The 16,086-nt window shown below is 32.9% G+C and overlaps 2 protein-coding genes across 10 annotated transcripts; one reads left to right on the top strand and one right to left on the bottom strand.

The window, feature by feature from the left end:
• LOC119631736 lies at positions 1-5,168 on the top strand. Of its 3 annotated transcripts, none has more exons than XM_038024200.1 (3): positions 1-432; positions 4,100-4,254; positions 4,310-5,168. In XM_038024200.1, the coding sequence occupies exon 3, from the start codon at positions 4,318-4,320 to the stop codon at positions 5,041-5,043; it is 726 nt and encodes a 241-aa protein (XP_037880128.1). In that variant the 5' UTR covers positions 1-432; positions 4,100-4,254; positions 4,310-4,317; the 3' UTR covers positions 5,044-5,168. The 3 variants fall into 3 exon arrangements, with proteins under 3 accessions (XP_037880128.1, XP_037880127.1, XP_037880129.1); XM_038024199.1 differs by lacking the exon at positions 1-432 and adding an exon at positions 3,501-3,681; XM_038024201.1 differs by lacking the exon at positions 1-432 and adding an exon at positions 3,708-4,000.
• Positions 5,169-5,531: 363 nt separating this feature from the next.
• LOC119631884 (hybrid signal transduction histidine kinase L) lies at positions 5,532-15,794 on the bottom strand. 7 transcript variants are annotated; one of them, XM_038024439.1, is made up of 3 exons: positions 13,297-13,783; positions 12,598-13,216; positions 5,532-7,292 (listed from the first exon to the last, which is right to left on the bottom strand). In XM_038024439.1, the coding sequence occupies exon 3, from the start codon at positions 7,222-7,224 to the stop codon at positions 5,554-5,556; it is 1,671 nt and encodes a 556-aa protein (XP_037880367.1). In that variant the 5' UTR covers positions 7,225-7,292; positions 12,598-13,216; positions 13,297-13,783; the 3' UTR covers positions 5,532-5,553. The 7 variants fall into 7 exon arrangements, with proteins under 7 accessions (XP_037880367.1, XP_037880369.1, XP_037880362.1 ...); XM_038024441.1 differs by lacking the exons at positions 12,598-13,216; positions 13,297-13,783 and adding an exon at positions 15,499-15,794; XM_038024434.1 differs by lacking the exons at positions 12,598-13,216; positions 13,297-13,783 and adding an exon at positions 13,903-14,090.
• Between the last annotated feature and the right edge of the window lie 292 nt (positions 15,795-16,086).

Below are 16,086 nucleotides of genomic sequence, written 5' to 3'. Positions count from 1 at the left end.
TATATATTAATCAAAATAGTTTCGATCATTTTCTACAACATTTTTCAATATATTTGGCAACATGACGATATCATGTCGAAGGAACTTATATTGCTTTGGCAGCGATCCATCCATCGATCCATTGTTGCCATTGTTCAGCCGCGTGCCACACAAGCCATGCTGTACCGAGCTAAACAAGTCATAATCAGAAGTTGTCATGTCTGGTGAGTATGCTGAGTATGGCAGAACTCCCCATTCCAACTGCAACAATGAATTCGGGACAATTGTTGGAACAAGTCGTCAAAAAGGGGCGTTTTCAGTCAATTCGTGTCACCAGTTTTAAACCGTTGAATCCAAAACTGACAATTCGGATTTCATGGAGCAGCATCGTCTTAAGCCGTTGAACTTGTTTCGTGGGTTTCGGCAGAAGATTTCTCCAACTAAACCACAGAAGTAATGAATTTAGAAGAAGAAGAATTTTGAGAGTTTAATAATATTGGAGGGAAAACTGTATTTCACTGGTATTTCCGATTTCTTTATCAAGTTGACGATCACAATTTTTGCAAAAACGACAGAAGTACGAGATGACGCATAAACTGGGAAATAACGGCAAATTGCTTGAGACGGGCGTTCCTAAAAATTCAAAAATAACCAACTAAGAACAGTAACAGTCGGGCAAGACCGACTATTGGATACCATAGCCTAAGGCAGTTAGTTATTCACTCGTTTTGGTAATAATGCACGCCCGCGACCTGTCGTTTGAATACAAATTTACATGGACAAACGTCAGACCAGAATGCAGATCGATTCAGAAAATATTTGTAAATCAGATTCTAATCTGAATCGAGCGGTATAATATAAGATGCGTCTATCTTAAGCCCTTCTGAGTGTTACCAACGTCTACACAGAAACTTGTTATACCCTACACCACTTGTGGTACAAAGATGATCCGTGTATACTACAATTTTTGGAAAGCCAATTACACGGAGATACCTTCTGTTAATATAGAAGATGGGAACCAAATCAAATCACGGGTTACCGCCTTGAAGAATTGATTGATTGATTGATTGATTGATTGATTGAACATAAGTCGTTCGGTAGAAAAGTTTTTAAAAGGATTAATTATTATTATTGATAGAAAATCATTCATTTCATTACGTTTGCTTAAAATCCAAGCAATTTTGTTTGAAAATTTATATGAAAGCATTTCTTTAATCAATACAGACAGTGACAGTTTCTTAACATTCTACTTAGAAGGAAATATTAAGAGTATAATTGTGAGAAATCAGTGCCGGATGAACCTTAGCCCGCAAGTGATATTTAAAGTTTATGTATATATCTGCAGTTATCTCTTTATATTCGCAAACAAATATCATTCACATTCGATAATCGGTTTTCCATCAGATATGATACAAGTTCTTCGAAAGATATGGAGTTACTTGTGCCAAGAGCACTGAACTGCAGATATGTGCAGTAAAAAATTACTTCAGAAAACCCTAACAGATCCAATACAATTACTTCACTTCTTATCCTAATTGCATTTAATCCCAATCTTTCTGCAGGATCTCAAATTCTAATATAGGACTAAAATCCGCTTCCAACTGTTGCACAAAAAAATAACAAAATAGGCAGACAGATAGATGGACCGACAAGCTTAGCGATTCGGAATCGATTGGTGTAAAAAATGGTGAATCTATCCAAAGTCCTTATGGATGTTGCATTTGCAGAAACTAACTATGTCCTTATACCACAAGTAGTTGTTCAATATGAGCAAATTATTAGGCATATGACATATATAGCTTGCTAGCTTTATTAAATATTGAAAGTATCCATCCAATCATTGGCTTCTGTATACAATATGATAAGTAAATCGCCGGGCTAGAGACTTGGCCATAGCCAGCCAGTAAAATAGAATAGAATTGGCGAAGTTTGCTTGAGGCAATGGTTAAAATTTTGTAAGTGCGCATACAGTGCGCATGTCTAACAAATTCTCTTGATAGCGTTTATAATATATAAATAAAAATGTTTAGTATCTATAACCTTTTTATGACATTTTTTAATTACATTTTTTCTTATTTCAATTCCATTCAATTCAAGGAAGAAATTTCCCTGCTTACCGTACTGTTTTTTTTTTTTTTTAATTTAAAATTTTTTTTTTAAAAATATGTTTTTTTTTTTTTATTGACCTCTTTCATCATTATTTAATTAATAACTGGATAACGTAATTTGGTAAAGAGTTTGTGCTTTATTTATTTATCTAAGCGATGTCTAAGAAGAAGATATATCAGAAGAAGAATTTATATCGTCTTTTGATAATTAGGTTTTATCAGAAAAAAAGTGGTCACTTTTTTTTATTTTTAATTTTAAAATTAAATAGAACTGGAATGTAGACAATTGGCAACAATATGCATTTAATGGATTAAAAGCATGACAATATTTTGCATACATTTGTTTACATTTAGATTGTCAAATCAGGGAGAAAAATAATATAATTTAACATTACTGCAATCGCTTGCATAAATGTATTTCAGCTCGTTGATATAAATGACGGCGTGTGCATCTACAAGCAAACGCAATGGTCGTCTATAGCAGTTCTTTATTCCTATAGTACTATAAAACGAAAAAAAAGGAAGTATGTTTTTGAAAGCTCTCACTGATTTTAAGCGAACGTCAAAGTGCTAAGAAACGGTTAAGAAAATCATTTTGGCTACGGCTCGAATACGGCTTGACATCCACTATCTTAAATTAAAGCTTGGAAATTGCAGATTATTTTAATATCTTAAAAACGGATTATTTTTTGCTTTATCTAGTCCCATAAAATTTTAAGAATATTTTATTTACAAACCTTTCAAGTAAATCGGTACAAACTTGCAGAAGAGAAATTCCCCGGAAGTCCCAATTACTATTTATACCCTACCGCTTCTTGATATTTTAAATGAATTTTTCTCAGAAATTTATTTATGAAGTGAGTCGAAACGATTTCTCATAAATCGCTCTTCTAATAGATATTTTTTTTGTGATCACTAGGTATTTTGTAAGGCTTTACATGATGCAAATTTATTTGAAAATTACACTTTTTATCATATAAACCTGCCTTGATTCAATCTTTTTTTTTTTTTTTTTGAATCTTCTTATTCAAGGACAAGCCATGTTTACCTAGTAAAATATATTATTTGGCATAAAGTTCATGAGGTATTGTGTCCACTTCACATACCAGGACTAAAAATTTTACAAAAATTAACTTTAAATGCTTAAAAGTTTGAATAATATAATAACACTTTTATTATATTTGAAAAAAATTAGAGAAAATATTTTTTTCTGGGCTTCAAAATCTATTTAACTTTTTAATCAATTTGAAAGATATTTTCCTTCTTCTTTTAAATAGGTTTGCGTAAAATTTGTGCAAAGTTTTAGGTTTATACCCACCATGATGGCTTGTTTACTACAATATAGCTCGCATTCAACTTCACGCGGAAATGTCAAACTGTCATAATAAATATTCGCGTCGAGTTCTAGATCAATATCTAAATTAATTTCCAATCCCACACTGATTAAGAATACATACGTATTTTACAATTGGTATTTACAAATTGAGCTGCAAATCTAAGAGCCATCCCTGTTTTTTGCAACATGCAATTATTTTGAGTGACTTTGAGTACATACTTTATTTGTGGAAAAGCGTTTGTGTATTTTTGTAATTGGGTTAGTAAAATCCGATAATTCAAGAATATTATATTAACAAAATCAAAAATCTTTACAAATCTAATCTTAAATAATCTCTATAATGTAGCATGAAAAGAGTTGTAACAATAATATTGTATAAGAAAAGTGTTACCATCATTTAAAATTTTATAAAATAATCGGTCGCATTGCAACGTAAAAGCATTGAACATGCATATATTACAAGAAATGCCAAGCACGTGTAGTGCACAATTTCTTAAACAAAAATATATTTATTTTTCTTTTACAAATTTAATTGCAATTTTGGATATTCTTAATTATTATTATGATATTAACTAATGTAGGAATTTGTTCTCTCAGATTTGATAAACTCATATAATTATTCTAAGCTTTCGAAAAAAAAGCTTCAAGTTTTTCATTGTTTATAAAAATTATTTAGAAATTTTTAGTTGCTGATTCCAGTTTGTTTACTGCAAATGTGAAAATATATGCATTGCAATTTACGCTCTCATACGTTAAATAAGTAAACACAAATGCGAGACTTTAGTTACTGTTATTGCACTTGACTACGACGAGAAGGATGTCACTTGCAAGGTGCGTATTTAATTGATCGTATATTTGTATTTTTATGATTTCTTTTATTTTGCAGTATACACAATGGAATCCTTTGAAAAGTCTCTTTCCGTAGCGATTAAAAAGGAAGAAAAAGAATTTAATGAGATAGATGCGATAAGTGCTTTTACTAATTACGTGTCCTCAGATATAAGTGTTAAAAATGAGCCCATTACCAGTGATCTTCCTTATGAAAACCAATTGAAAGGTGTTACTGTATGTAAATATGAACACTCAGAAAGTGACTTATTAGTAGAATCTATACAAAAAAGGGAATCAGAACTAAGCGAAGTAGTTGAAATGCCGATTGAAAATTCAGCAGCACCGGCCATCGTTTTAAATAAACAAATTGATCTAAAGCGCAACTCAATTATGAAAAACGGCTTACCTATCAAGAAACAAAACAGAGAGGCAACAATAGAAACGGTAACTAGAGAAGTGACGGACTCACAATCGGGCGATATAGGGATTGAAAAAGTACTCGAAGAAATAACATCAGAATTTCTTACACGAAATGAAAGCCATCCTTCGAACGTTAATGTAACGACACCGATAGAAATAAAAGTGAAATGCTTATGTCGTTTAGGTATAAATCCCTTATCACCGGGGGACAGTAAGGATTTGATAAGTTTTTTCGATTACCTTTTCAAAGAGACGCGATGTTTATCACTTAAGCAACAACGTATTATAAAGTTATCTCTACTGCAAGCGATATGTGGAGCTGAAAATTGTATGGAGGAAGGCAAAAATTGCCAGCAATGCTGTCCGTAATGAGTAAATTAAGCAAAAGAGTCTTGTAAATTCATTCAGATGAAACCCGATCGGAGCTAAAAATATATTTAAAGATTGCCAAGTAGTTTCATTTATTATTTTATTAAAAGTTTCTTAAGTATTTATGTACATAAAATTAATGGTAAACTAAGATAAGTATTTTATTTAGATTGTTTTTGTTCTCGGCTTCATTTTATTTAATATACAGAAAAATTCATTTCTTTTAATAATTTTATGAATATATATATATATATGTATAGTCATAAATATCAGTCAACTGTTAGGCTATCGTAACTAAAAACAAGAAAAGAAAACAAAACAAAAATTAATACCATTTTTTGAATACTCTCCTTTCAAAACTAGCTTTAGACAAGAAAAAAAAAAAAAACATATAAATTAAAAAATAATTTCAATACTAAAGGAAATCTCTGCATGGTTAGTTAATTCTAAGCATTTTACTTTGAGTAAGTAAAATATTTTTTTTTTACTTAGTAGTAATTTACTTAGCAATTATTCAGCTAAATTTGGCAAGCCGGAACGATCTCCTTTACGTAATATCACTTCTAATTGTGATATTAAGCCAATCGCGCGGAAATTCTCTTTAAATAGAGCGAAATCTTCCAAGGGTTTCAGATATTCCAAGGCCTGAGCATATGTCTCCAATTCTTTAATTTGCGTGGAAGTGCTGGGTGTCGGTGACGCTGAACTGTGGCCATTTGTGTGTGCTGTTGCCTCATTAGTGGTCGACTTGGGTGAATTTGAACCAGAATTACTGCCATTGGTTAGTGTTGTTTTCGGTGTGCTCGACCCATTAGTGGCCGGTAATGGAAGCTTCACTTTATAATTTTGGCTGTCTTCATTCTGATAGTTGTTACTGTTACTGTTTGTTGCGGAGGTGACGGTGTTAGTGTTGTTGGAGTGGTTTAGGTCATTGTTACCATTGTTTTCAGGTCCATCCGTAAGATCTTCAATTTCTTGATCATTGCGTACACCGTTAAGAGAAGGCGGGCTATTTGCCCCATTGCTTTGTTCATTAGGCTCGGTGTCGTTGGTTCGTCGTCTTTTAGGCGGATTGCTGACATTATTGCTTTGGGTAGGGTAGGGACTAGCACGTCGTGATGTCTCATTAAGCGGAGGAGTTTGGGAGTGTGAGAGTAATGTCGGCTGGGGTTGTGGCGGTGTATGCGAAGGTGGCACATTTGATGTTTGGGTATGATGATAACTATGACCGTAGCTATTGTTGAGGTGGTGTGCATGTTGATGATGTTGCTGTTGATGGTGATGATGCTGTTGTTGCTGTTGGTGACTGTAGTATTCATGATAAGCATTATAACCAGTTGGCGGCCCTGGATGATGATGGTGTTGCTGTCCATATGGATCGTAACCGCTTGGTTGATTATAATAATTATGGGAGGTTTGTTGATGTTGGTGTTGCTGCTGTTGTTGATAGCTTTGCTCATGTTCATTATATTTTTGTTCCCCTTCTACCTCCTCCTCTTCCTCATATTCGCCGTATTGTTTCATATAATTGATATATTGTTCGGGTACATTTTCAAAACTTTCAATGCGCTCAGCACTAGTGGGTGGAAATAAATGTTGTAAATCTTGCACAATATCCGGTATCCATAATGAAGGACCCATAGGTTTTAATTGATTGGAAGCCAATTTCTGAGCGAATCCAGTCAAATGCGATTCACGAAAACGGTTTAGCCATCGATTGTCTGCAGTAAAAGTATCGCAACCAATAATTTGTTTGGCCGTTTCCGCTTTCTCCTTAATCATACCGTGCGTTATCGAGCCACGAAGTTGAGGATTGAGATTAGCTCTCACCAACCATTCGTATACCACAGCATTGATGTAAGCACATTTGCGGCTCCTTTCGATCTCTTCAACCATGGCCTGTTGTTCTACTGCTTTCAAATTTGATGGTACTTCCAATTTAAGTGTAGGCACTGCGCTGCCCGTTAAACGTCTGCCTCCTATACAATGCGGATGGAAATGTAAAGCGCAAACAACTGGTTTTTTAAAAGGCAATATGCGACTCAATGATGCATGGCAAGCATGGGTCCACATCTTATAAAATGGATTATCCGGTTTCGGAAATTGGAAAAATTGCAGCTGAGGATTTTGACGGGAATTGGACATACATCCTACTATACAACAGCGTCGTATCGTTGGCATTTTGATTCTTTTATTCTTTATTGAACGTATTTTTTCACACTAGCCAGCGCTTTTTAACTGTCTTCTTTCTATAAAGAAAAAATGGGAAAATCAGAATAATGTTCCGTTTTGTATAAATCGTAATGTATAGGCAAGATTGACTGCTATCGACCAGGTCTCATGGAAAATTTCGCAATCAGAAGGTTTTTAAACTTTGAATATAACGAAGCATAGCAAATGTTCCTCAAACGTAGCCAGTAAACGTCTGGCGAAAAACTGGGACATAGTCACAGAAATATCTAAGCAACAAAATGCGATTTTGTACCATCCTCAATTTGCAAGCTATTTATTTCGCAAAAAAGTTTATATCGGTGCAATATATATATATATATATATATATATATATATATATATACGTATATATATATACACTTTACACTACACGTGAAAAACTCGCCGTTTAACAATATGACGGCGGCCCCGATATTTTGCCTAGACGAACACTATTAAATTAAAAATTACTTTTTAATTCAATTATTTCATATGCGGTATCTATTTTGCGTACTAAAATTAGATCACTGTTATCGTTTAGCTAAGGTTTTGTAATTTTTTCGAATAACAATTTTATCAGACTGCATTAAAATTCTACACATGCCGAAAAAATAGCTAGTTTTTAGATTTTTTAACATATTCTCAAGTATATAAAAACTAACCAGTTGTAGATTTTTGGTAATTTCCAAATGCGTTAATAAAAGAGAAAAATATATTTTTTTACTTCTGGCAATATTCTTAGTGAGTGGCTTACCGTGAGCTCAGTTTTCGACATGTATTTGATTGGTAAAATTGGTAAGAATTAAAAAACGGTGTGCGTGTGTTGTATGCATTCAGTTTTTTGATATTACATTACGTACGAGGTAAAACAAAGCACTTGTAGCATATAGCATGTACCGGTTAATCGGTTAACTTTGCATGCTTATGAGCAATTTCTTACGCTGTATTATCTATATATGGGTTATAGAAAGGGTGCTCAAAAGGGTATGGCGTTTACATTTTTTTTTTTATGAAAAAAATTTTTATATTCATGTTCTAATACGCATGCAAAGCTTTTTTTCATGGCAATACCTTGTGAGCGATAATAATTTTTCATTTTTTTCTTTTATACGCTTGAACTTGCGTTGTCGATTCGAGCAAAATTATTAAAATCGAGTAATGTAAAAAAAATATGGAAATTCAAAAAAAAAATAAAATATTCTTTTTCAAATTATAAATATAGCAAGCATGTTTATAGCTAGCATGTTTAAAAAATTGTAATTTAATGTTAGTGTTTGTGGGTTGGTTTCTTGGCCAGTAGTTGAATGCTGATCATTGCTTACTTGTATCAAATTTACACTTGGCCGTTAAAAGAAGTTCTATTTTCATTTGAATATTGAAATTTTGAATTTATTTTTTCAAAATGTCAGATTTTAAGCGGTGAGACGTTTTGAACTTGTAAGTAAATTCGAAGAACGTAAACATACCTGAAAACATCATATAACTATCTTACGACTTAGTTATGATAAATCTTTCAATTTCCCACAATAAAAAAAAAATACGAAAAATGGCAAAAGTAAGTAAAATTTATAAGATTCAATATAATTTGGTTTTGTTTAATTCAGCAGTAAGTTAAGTTAAAATAAATCAAAAAAGGCAACCTATATGACAAACTGTGTATACACAGCCCCGGCTCAGAAAGTCATAATCCTTTTTGTTTGCTTGATTGCAGTTATAAAGATTGTAGCTATTGTTGTAAATATTTCAGTTCTCAATCGATTAAATCTGATATATATAAATATATATATATATATATATGTATATATATATATATTAATTCAAACAGTATTTTATATAAAGCTTATATATAGGTCTTCTTTTTCATATCTAAAACTTAAAACCTGCATTGTGCGTCGCCCTCACTTTAGTCTTTGCTAAAAGGCGCACTGTCTGCATAGTTGGTTCGCGCCCATGCTAAGACAATCGATAATTGGGCGACTATGTGCACTTCGATAATATTTTTTATAATTAATTTTGCGTCTCATGTATATGGGGAGAACATATTTGGGGCCATTTTAGTGGTGATGATGAGAAAAGCAAATAGTAGTGAAATTAGGTTTTTCTAATAGATTTCAGCGCATTTTAAAGCATAGCATTTGCTTAATTCGTTAATAGCAATGGCTTAGTTTTTTTTTTTATGGTTTTCTAATCATAGTTGAAAGTCTACTTTGTTTTAAATGTGCTGGTTTTCTAATATATTTTAATATTAATATTTATTTCATTTATTTATTTTTATAAATTGGTGGCTTAGCAAAGACACGACCGTTAAAAAGATGTGAACTATCTTGGTGAGCTATCTTCACTTCGGTTAATTATTGTGTTTTTCCATTGCTACTAAAGTCAGTAATTTGAAATCGTAACCCAATTACTCATACCTAGAGCGAAAATATATATATATATATATGTTTATATATGTATATATATATATGCATGGATGTGTACGCGTTTATATAAAATTACACCCCTCGAAAACTACATTCACGTTATTAAAAACTTTTAGATGGTTTTGCTCTATTTGTGCACGACTACACAGAGCAAAAGGTCTCTAAAGACCTTCTATATTTTCAGTATTCGGTGTACATAAAACTTTTTTCATAATACATATACAGAAGAAGAGTGTAAAGAGGGTCATCTGCTAGCGTTGCTGCCACTTTGGCCGTAGTGCTGCAATGAGAAACACAAAAAACAAGTTTCTTAAGGTTTTAGCAGGTCGTTAGAGGAAAGAAAATGAAACAAGGGACGACCCCGAGTGGTGAATTGTGTGCATTGTAGTTTTGATATAAACTCAAGACTAGAATCACAAAGAATTCTATCCAGTGTACTCGTGCACATCGCACATATATATAGATAAACTTATACATATATTTATAAATGTGTGTGTATGTATATATATATATATATATATATATATGCGTTTGCATAGAATTCTCCGGTTGCTAAGGCAGATTTATCATGTCAGATGAAGAAGGTTTCTTTTGAAGTATGTTCACAGTGCCGTTGTATGTATTTAAGTATGTGTAAGCAAACGACTGACGACTGAAAGAACGAGTGAATTATGTACGCGCACAAACGGAACTCTAAACTGAGGGGTGTGTGGAATCTCTTCGTTGCCTCCCATACAAAGTGAAAACTTTTAAAACTTATTATATAGCTAGCGTTGGTTTCAAATTTTTTACACAAATGACTGCTGCGGGGCATCGATGCCTGGCAATGATAAAATGCATTCGTTAAAACTATAATATTGATATTGAGACATTGAGAATTATTAAGGTATTGCTGAAGCTACATTAAATATATATTTTAGGGGTGTATAGCGAACATCGAGAAATGCTTGGGTAAAATAAGGAGAAGGTGTTCTCTATAATAAAAAAAAAAAAAAAAAAAAAAAAAAAACAAGGAAAAAAAATTTATTGATTTTAGCTAAAAAAAATTTCTTCACTATGCTTGACTTATATAGATTGTTTTCGTAATCGGTTCTGACTCATTGGAATGTTGGTGCTCTGATTCAGGTTTTTTAGCGAATAATCAGTAAATGAATGAATAATATCGAAGCATCCGCTTTATGTATATGCATATAAATATATCTATGTATTTTTGTATGGATATATATATATATATATATATATATATATATATATATATCATCATTTTAATCAATCAGTTATCCATGCCCATTTTGGATGTGTGCACGTATATATATACTCATGCAAAGATACTCTTGAACTACATACATATATAGATGCACACCTTAGAAATCCGTGGGTTGTCGTCCAAAGTTGTGCTGAATATAAAATTTAAAAAACATAAACTGAAAAAAATCTATAAACTGGTTTTGCTCAATTCGTCTCATCAACTATTTCCAAGCGCCTTAGCAATTTTGGATTTAATTTATTTCAAACTTAATTCCTTTACTCAATTCTTTACACATACTTATAAACATATTGATATACAGTTTAGATATGATCAGGTAAACTCGGACACTTTGCCGTTAAACAATTGCCTTTCGTCGCCTCTAGCAGCAGAATATGTATTTATATGATTTTTCTCAAAATATCGCAATATCTGGAGGCTTTTAAGCGATATTGTTTTTATTGTTTTCAGATGTTTTTGCCATAATTTTTTTTTTTTAATCGTTTTCATTTTACAGGGATTTAAGCAATTCTATATGCGAGTCTCTTTCGCTGCGGTATATGCGTGCGTGCGTGCGTGCGTGCGTGCGTGCGTGAATGAGTTTGTGTGAGTGCGCGCATACTTGTATTGTGTAAATCCATAGTTTTTATACTAATAATTTGAAAAATTTTCGAGTCTTAAACAATAAAATGGATAACTACTACTACAATAGAGAAAGTTACTTATATTATGGCTGTAAAATGAAAAGTAAATTTCCGGTAATCTAGGTAAACGGTATAGATTGGCATATATACTTTACTTTCATAAAAAAAAAAAAAGAAAAAAAAGAGTATCAGCCACGATATGAATTTTACTACATAATAATACGCAATATATCCATATATACATGCGTATCGTAAAGATTCGCGATTATAGATTTAAACAAAGGAAAGGTATTACCAGGTAATCGGATTTTGAAATTTCAAAGCCTCCTTTGTACCTGGGTTTTTCAGAGCAGGTTTACGCTAAACGCGAAACTAAATCGTCTTACGTAGGTAGATCGTTAATTTATATTAGAGATTTTTAGTAAACGTAACGGCAACAATAAATCAAATGGGCCTATAAGCCTGGCCACTAACCTAGCTGTGGCCATCACTTGCCATTTTTCTCATTTCGTTTTTATCTTAACTATGTTACCTAAGTCGTTGACCATGTTAAAAATGTGTCCCTAGTTTTTAATTGAGCTGACATCATCATCGATTTTCCCTTACAAGAAAATACATATATAAATATATATATACACATATATTAGATGATTTATGATATGCAAAAAGTAGAAGTAGAAGTACCTACGATATACTGTATCAACTGATACAAGGACCAATTAACTTATCTAGCGAATGGATCTGTTTCTTTTCTTTTGGGCGTTGCGTACTGAATACTACTGAATCAAGGTGAAGGCAACTTTTTTCTTATTATGTATATATAATGTTACAACAAGAAGAGAGCTTTATGTGAAAATTTAATTATCTTTGCTATGGTTCCTAAGACAAGTTCTCTATATAAGTGTCACATTAACACGTTTCCCTACTCTCGTCCTATCGCCAAGTGATATTAAAAAAAGAGTAAAAAAAAAAAACTTGAATAGTTGAAGGATGAATATGAGGAAAACTTGAGGCTGATTCGCATACTCACTCTAATGAGTTTGGAAGTATCTCGCGGATTCAGAAATTAGATGAAGGAATTTGTTCCTAATCGTCGCAAGTGATCACGATTTATTCGCTGGCTTAATAAAAGCCAAAAAAACAATTCATACCATTTAGATATCATTTATTGGAACAATTCACGCAACTGATTCATTTTTAAGTTTCAATGTACGCATGTATGTCCTTATACCCGTAATAGGTCTTTATCGTATAATTTTTATATAACTGATATAAAAAATAAATTTCTCGTCTCTCGTAACTTAATTGTTTATGAATGGGTCGAGAATGAGAAGACTATCCGGTATATAGGTGGCCTTTCACAGCCGCAAATGTGCCCTTGTTCGTTTCTCATAATTGTTAGATTGCTGATGACTCCCGTCATTTCTGGTTTTCGTTGGCTTAAGTAATCCATTGTTTGATGTAATGAATGATTCATGTATTAGTAACTCATTCGTCGCCATGTTCGTTCTCAGTAATTCTCCGCTTTTGTTGGCTTTCTACATGCCTTTCGCATATTATGCTCTATATGCATAACTTATACGCTAGATTTGCCCTCGTTGGCGACATAATTAAGTTCCGGCACGAAATGTTTTCTGCACTAAGCATTCCTATAGAGTGGGTAGGTATTAATTTTTGCGATTATAAGGACCGCTTTATTGCGAACGGAATGACAAGCCTCAACTTATACCTTTGTTTGCATAATGATCAGTTTTGAATAAAAAGGAAATTGAGTGCGGCTTGCATGCTTAACTTTGTTTTTTTTTTGCTTTTTTGCCACAAAGATAATCTTTTTCTCATTTGTTACTGTCGTTAGTATCTTTCGGTTTTTCTCACTTCTTTAATATGCCTCTATATAGGTAGCTGATTATTTTACATTTATTTAAATTGTTCGGTTTGTTATTAAAAGTCACGTTGGCCGAAGAAAAAAAAAAAATTCCGATTTTAGATAATTCGACATTTATCTCTTTCATGATATTCTTATAAATTTGACTGAAACCATCTGTTTTCTTGGAATATAAATGTCACACACAAAATGTATATAAACGAAGAGAAGAAAAAGAAAAAAACTAAAAATGAAAAACTCAACTTAAACACATGCCTTTTTTTAATAGTTGAGTACAAAAACAATTGTAAACACCGTCATCAACTAGTCAGATAAGCACATGTGAAAATAATTGTATATATGCATATATCTATATCTATATCTATATATATATATATATATATATATATATATATATATTTATACGTATGTATGTATGTATGTATGTACGTATAACAATTGCATACATACCTTAATGTATTGTTTGTGTAAATGTTAGTACATATGCATGCATTTACAAGTGCATAACACACACGCACTAGTACATGAATCTCAAGACCCCGTTTGTTTATTTGTTTATATTTGCCGTTGTTGACGACGATGACGCTGATGTTGTTGATGATGATGATGATGATGATGACGACAACGATAATAGTGATGATGTTTTAATCATACGTTCATATACACGGTTTTGCATTGGCCGCGCAGCTTTGTATTGTATACATATATTTTTCTTTTTGTCGTTAAATTTTTTTTCTTTTTACGTTGTTTTGTTTCACTTTCTTTTTTGTGTTTTGTTTTGCTCGATACAACAACACTTATAAATACTGGCCGTCACTCATTCATTCATTCATTCATTCATCCATACATACATAGTATTGAGTACTGGCCACGCGTGTGTTTGTGTATATGTACATATATCTATCTATATATATATATATATATATATATATATATATATGTGTGCGGTGTAGGTGCTACGTTGAACACCATCAACCAGCGTATGTAAATTATTTATTATTTGTGTATATATAAGTGTTTATGTGTGTTCGAGAGGTCTATAGTGAAGCCCCGATTTTTTGTTTAAATATGTACGTTATCACCGCTGAACGACAACCGATAATATTTAGCAAACGAACGTCTCGTACAACTGCTCAACACGAAATGAAACAAACATTGACGAGCCAAGACCCAGAAAACTGTATATACAATCTAAAAACGTACACAGCACAAACGACGACGATATAAAACTCTGCCATATATACTCAACAACAACAACAACAACAACAACGATAACAACAACAACAACAATAACAACAACAAAAGCAATAATAACAGCAATAGCAGCAATAACAACCTCAGCGACTACAACAAAAACAATAACAGCCAACTATAGCATGATGATGGCAATCGTAGTACTACTAATATTGCTGGCTGTGCTCTGGCTGTGTGTGGAGGAAATAATCCAAACATGCCAGGCCAACCGAACCGAGCTAAACCAAGAAAAAAAAGAAAAGAAAAAAGAAAAACAACCACTCGACAGACGTTCAATGGAGAAGATTTGCTAAGCGCACAAACACAGAGATAACAATGACGTAGTGCCAATACGACTAAACGTCAAAATGACTTACTTAACGACCGTCTGAACGTACTCAAAACGTCGACAGTGGTAGAAAGCAAATATGTACGAGTGCTGGCTAATAGGTATGGGAAGCGGGTAGATTGTTGATGTTGAATATAATCGCACATATACAATCATGCAGGCACAAAAACACAAACGCATACATTCATACATAGTAACAAATACTCTGGTATTTAGTTGGTTCCAACTGATTGTGTGAGTTTGTTTCTCTGTAACTGATTGTGCTGCGTTTTGCTGCGCGCTATAGCTATTTTTGCTGTTGTTGCTTCTCTGTCGGGGGTATACTGTCATTGGCTGCCCGGCAGCCCGGCAACCCGACCGTCTGTCTGGCTGTCTGGATGACTGGCTGACTGACTGACTTACATTTCGTCTATGCACAGAGTTATATGATGCCTCTGGTGGGTTAATCTTATTGCTTTGCTTACTTGCCTGCCTGCCTTGCTGCCTGACGACTCAAATATGATACTATAGCACTATAGCGTATTGTACGAAAGAAAATCTTTCGCACGATTTGCGAGTTTTGTTCAACTTAACTAAACTGAACTGAACTGACTGCCAAGCCAAACCCTTGGCACTAAGACTAAGACTTCTTCTTTTCCAATGTTTTCGGTCTTGTGCATGTGTGCATGTTTATATATGTGCAAGTATTTGCTTTAGTATGTGTGGGTTTCAAATTGGTGTATATAGAACCTCACCGAAAAATGAGTCAAGTCATTAAACTAAGGCGTGTTATACCTAAATGTTGTTAATGTCGTGTCGTACATTGGTTGTTGTTGCGTTCTTAAAATATCGATCGATAATAATCAGAGAAAAAGAGGTCGAATTTCCTATAATAATAATAAAAACGACAACAACAACAACAACAACAATACTAGCAGCAGAAACGAAAACAACAACAAAAAATGAAATAAATAAAATGAAACCCTAGCATGGTCGCAGCAACAACAATAACAACAGAAATAACAAGCTACATATACACATATATATATATATATATATATATATATATATAC

Source organism: Glossina fuscipes, unplaced genomic scaffold (assembly GCF_014805625.2).
Source record: "Glossina fuscipes isolate IAEA_lab_2018 unplaced genomic scaffold, Yale_Gfus_2 1, whole genome shotgun sequence".
NCBI classification, from domain to species: domain Eukaryota; kingdom Metazoa; phylum Arthropoda; class Insecta; order Diptera; family Glossinidae; genus Glossina; species Glossina fuscipes.
Note: the sequence above shows the minus strand (reverse complement) of the source record. Positions and strands in the feature narration are given on the sequence as shown.